The 4,629-nt window shown below is 54.9% G+C and overlaps 1 protein-coding gene across 1 annotated transcript; it reads left to right on the plus strand.

The window, feature by feature from the left end:
* The first annotated feature begins 512 nt into the window (after window positions 1-512).
* On the plus strand, window positions 513-4,195 carry MRPS18B (mitochondrial ribosomal protein S18B). The gene is made up of 7 exons (XM_075583549.1): window positions 513-667; window positions 767-866; window positions 1,001-1,098; window positions 1,805-1,873; window positions 2,036-2,102; window positions 2,540-2,599; window positions 3,946-4,195. Exons 1-7 carry the CDS (start codon window positions 599-601, stop codon window positions 4,158-4,160), a joined length of 678 nt encoding a protein of 225 aa, XP_075439664.1. The 5' UTR covers window positions 513-598; the 3' UTR covers window positions 4,161-4,195.
* Window positions 4,196-4,629: the final 434 nt, after the last annotated feature.

Raw genomic sequence — 4,629 nt, forward strand, 5'->3', positions numbered from 1 at the left:
CTGCAGCCCCAAATTTCAATTTGGGTTGTGGCGGCAAAATGTCGCAGCGTCAACGCGGTAGTTTGCCGCCACAAGCAGTTTCTAGTGTGACCACTGTCATCCACTAGCCTCAAAGAGTGACGCTCGTGTGCGCGCACGTCGCGTAGAAGCCTGTCTGATCTGGGCCTTATTTGATTTTTTTCGGCAACGGTCTCCCCTTGCGGCCAATCAGAGAGCTCCTCCGTCCCTCAGCCCTCCCCCTTTATGACGTCGCTGGTCGCCTAAATTTGATATATAACTATGGCGACGGGTGACGTCATCGGTCGCCGTCGCCGGCACTATACGTGCGGCCTTTACGCAAGACGGCGGCTGGGCGGGGACGTGACTTACGCAGGGCGCGTTGTGATCCCCGCGCTGACGCAGGGAATTGTTTTTATTTATTTTTCATTTTATTCAAAACAACTTTATTAGCATTCAGCTGCTAAGGAAGTTGACAAAGTCAGAGTGGGAAGGAGATGAATGTGGCGTAACCTGTTTGTCAAGTTATGGTGAATAAAGTTGGTTGAAAAAAAAAAAAAAAGAAGTTCTCTCCCTGACTGCTCCACCTTCTCCCACCAAGATGGCGGCCTCCTTGGGCATCATGAGCCGGTTATGGGTGGCTGGTATCAGGGGAGCCATCTGGGGCAAGGTAATTATATGGAGGGGGATCTGAGGGGAGGGGGGGGAGAAGGAGTATCAGTTCTTGGGCACAGCTTTGACCATGCACCCTTTCATTTGCCTTCTGCAGGTCCCTGTTACCCCACTCCGCTCCCTATGCACACAGTCGGACCCCTTCGATACCGCCTCCCGCTACAAAGATCAGCCCTGGGAGTACCTGGCCAGCGAAGGTGAGGATTTAACGTTGCCCGCAGAATAGTGTGTGTGTGTGTGTGTGTGTGTGTGTGTGTGTGTATATATATATATATATATATATATATATATATATATATATATATATATATTAATCATGTCTCTTTATCAGAGTATCTCGAGCGTTACGGTCAGGCTGCAGTTTGGGTTGGTTACCGACGGAATCACAAAGGCGCCATCCCACCCCAAAAAACCCGCAAGACCTGCATCGTGAGTGACCAAGGGGTTAATGAGGCAGCGGATCTCTGGTTGGGAAGGGGTGAACGCGGGGCCGACACTCTGCGGGTTTCTGGCGGGGAAAGGGTGAATGCGGGGGAAACGGTGGGGAAGGGGTGAATGCGGGGGAAACGCTCTGCGGTTGACTGGCGGGGAAGGGTGAGGCGCTCTGCGGGCATCTCTGGCGGGGAAGGGGTGAATGCGGGGGCGATGCTCTGCGGGTGTCTGGCGGGGAAGGGGTTAATGAGGGGGCGACGCTCTGCGGGTGTCTCTGGCGGGGAAGGGGTGAACGCGGGGACGATGCTCTGCGGGTGTCTGGCGGGGAAGGGGTGAACGCGGGGTCGATGCTCTGCGGGTGTCTGGCGGGGAAGGGGTTAATGAGGGGGAGACGCTCTGCGGGTGTCTCTGGCAGGGAAAGGGTGAACGCGGGGGCGACGCTCTGCGGTTGTCTCTGTCGGGGAAGGGGTTAACATGGGGGCGACGCTCTGCGGGTGTCTGGTGGGGAAGGGGTGAATGCGGGGGAAGGGGTGAATGCGGGGGAAACGCTCTGCGGTTGACTGGCGGGGAAGGGGGAGGCGCTCTGCGGGTATCTCTGGCGGGGAAGGGGTGAATGCGGGGGCGATGCTCTGCGGGTGTCTGGCGGGGAAGGGGTTAATGAGGGGCGACGCTCTGCGGGATTTTTAACTCTCATGTCTGGCAGAGAGGAGGGAAGGTCTGCGGTAATCCTTGTCCGATCTGCAGGGACCAGAAACTCGGGCTGCATTATAGGGTGAGTACGGGATGCTATATAGGACGTTTATAGGGTCTGAGTCACTTTATAGGACGGAGCCTCCCTTGTGTATACTATGTATTTAATAGGACTGTTTATAGCGTCGGTGTCTCATTTTATAGAATGTCAGCTCTTCTTTGTAATTGATTTCTCTTTCTGCAGAATGTAAAATTGCTTCAGCAGTTTATATCTCCACATACGGGAACAGTGTATGATCCTACAAGAACAGGTGTGTCACTGTGTCACCCTGCGGGGGAGGGACAGACTCATAGCTCCCTTCTGTCTGTCACTGTGTCACCCTTTGGGGGGAGGGACAGACTCATAGCTCCCTTCTGTTTGTGTCACTGTGTCACCCTGCGGGGGGAGGGACAGACTCATAGCTCCCTTCTGTTTGTGTCACTGTGTCACCCTGCGGGGGGAGGGACAGACTCATAGCTCCCTTCTGTCTGTGTCACTGTGTCACCCTGCGGGGGGAGGGACAGACTCATAGCTCCCTTCTGTCTGTGTCACTGTGTCACCCTGCGGGGGAGGGACAGACTCATAGCTCCCTTCTGTCTGTGTCACCCTGCGGGGGGGAGGGACAGACTCATAGCTCCCTTCTGTCTGTGTCACTCTGCGGGGGGAGGGACAGACTCATAGCTCCCTTGTCGCACTGTCCTCTCTCAGGTGTGTGCCAGAAACAGCAGAAAATCCTGGCAAAAACCATTGAACAATCGAAAGACCATGGTGAGTATATAGTATGAGGGTAGAATGGGGGGTATACTCGGTGAATATAGGGGTAGAAAGTATGGTGAGGGTGTGAGGGCTATTGTATAGGGGGAGGTGGAAAACGCATCGAGCCTCCAGAGCTGTGTTATGAAGTGAAACTTCTTTGCTGGCACCTGGTAAAATTTCATGGCACAAATCTCCTTCATGGAGGCGGAAGTGTGTAACGGCGGTGTGGTCATTGGACTGTGTTGGCCACGCATGCGCAGAAGCGGCCGCCAGCGCAGCCGCAATTTTCTGGTCATTTTGAAAATTGTATCAAATATGAACGCTATTAGAGAGGGTTGGGGTTCCTTACAATGCATCTGATCTCAGACGCGCTATTAGAGAGGGTTGGGGTTCCTTACGATGCATCTGATCTCAGACGCGCTATTAGAGAGGGTTGGGGTTCCTCACAATGCATGTGATCTCAGACGCGCTATTAGAGAGGGTTGGGGTTCCTCACAATGCATGTGATCTCAGACGCGCTATTAGAGAGGGTTGGGGTTCCTTACGATGCATCTGATCTCAGACACGCTATTAGAGAGGGTTGGGGTTCCTTACGATGCATCTGATCTCAGACGCGCTATTAGAGAGGGTTGGGGTTCCTTACAATGCATCTGATCTCAGACGCGCTATTAGAGAGGGTTGGGGTTCCTTACGATGCATCTGATCTCAGACGCGCTATTAGAGAGGGTTGGGGTTCCTTACGATGCATCTGATCTCAGACGCGCTATTAGAGAGGGTTGGGGTTCCTTACAATGCATCTGATCTCAGACGCGCTATTAGAGAGGGTTGGGGTTCCTTACAATGCATCTGATATCAGACGCGCTATTAGAGAGGGTTGGGGTTCCACTGAATTTCACTTAAAGATCCTTAACCAAAAAAAGGTTGGAAACCCCTGCTCTAGAGCAGGGGTGCGCAAACTGGGGGGGACTCAGGATTTTCTTGGGGGGCCCGGTAGTTGCAGAGGCCCTGCGCTCTTCCCCAAGGCATTTAAATGAAATGCCGGGGGAGGTGTGAGGCCTCTAACTTCTCTCACCTGCTCTCAGCCGGCTCTTCGGTGACGCGTCACAAGGACAATGCGGCATCAAATGACATGGCAACGTGACGTCATATGACGCCAGAGAGAAGGTAAGGAGGAGGGGGCGCGATCCGAAGGGGGGAGCAGACGGGGGCGCGAACAGAAAAGTTTGCTCACTCCTGCGAGTCTAATGGGAGGTATATGGGATGTGTAGAAGGGCAGAGGAGATATAGGGGTGGGTGGGATATTGGGTGGGTACATGTGTAAGACCCTCTCTACCTGTTTTCCCCCTGCCCCTCCCCAGGCTTCCTCTCGACCCCGCTCAGCCACGTGGATCTGCCTTGCGAAGATTACTCGAATACCCACGGGGCCGTGGCACGCACCCTTCCTCCCCCCTCGGGGCCCTGGTACAGCTGGTATGAGTGGCAGGAGCCGCCCGCGAGGGAGCTGGCGAGAGTGCGGAAGCTGTACGCGCCCTTCCAGAAGGTGGACGTCGCCGACAAAGCCGATACCCTATAAACATGAGATCATAATAAAAATCCTATTTACAGACACCTGCGGTGAGGAGGTTTCTGGTCCGTGTTGAATCTAAGCGCTGCCAATGGAATATGCGTGCGGGAGAAATAATTATGGTTGCCAGGGGAGAGGAAATCCAGTAACCTGCAATGCTAAGGCCCCGCTGCACGCGCCCGCACAGCCGCCTTGCTTGCCGGCGGAGCGTGCAAGTCACTCCACCGTGACCAAAACGGGTCGGGTGGGCACGGCCATGATGTGGGGGGCCGTTACACACATAGGCACACCAAGCCGCATCCCTCCCGTAGCTCCAGACAGCTCCCCTCCTCATTGGCTGCCTCGCGCACCACGTGACGCGCGCCTGCGCTTCCAATCGCCAGACTCTTGTAGCTCTGGCCGGCTGACGCGTCACAGTACGTAGTCGGCCACGTCGGAAGGAGGCAGCGGGGACCAGCAGACTGGAGGTAAGGGGCTG

Source organism: Ascaphus truei, unplaced genomic scaffold (genome assembly GCF_040206685.1).
Source record: "Ascaphus truei isolate aAscTru1 unplaced genomic scaffold, aAscTru1.hap1 HAP1_SCAFFOLD_335, whole genome shotgun sequence".
Classification (NCBI taxonomy): Eukaryota; Metazoa; Chordata; class Amphibia; order Anura; family Ascaphidae; genus Ascaphus; species Ascaphus truei.

Bases quoted from the DNA above. Each gene is read 5' to 3' on its own strand.
- MRPS18B (XM_075583549.1), top strand. From the start codon at position 599: ATGGCGGCCTCCTTGGGCATCATGAGCCGGTTATGGGTGGCTGGTATC. The intron at 668-766 runs GTAATTATATGG...TGCCTTCTGCAG, and splicing joins GGGGAGCCATCTGGGGCAAG to GTCCCTGTTACCCCACTCCG. The intron at 2,103-2,539 runs GTGTGTCACTGT...GTCCTCTCTCAG, and splicing joins GTATGATCCTACAAGAACAG to GTGTGTGCCAGAAACAGCAG.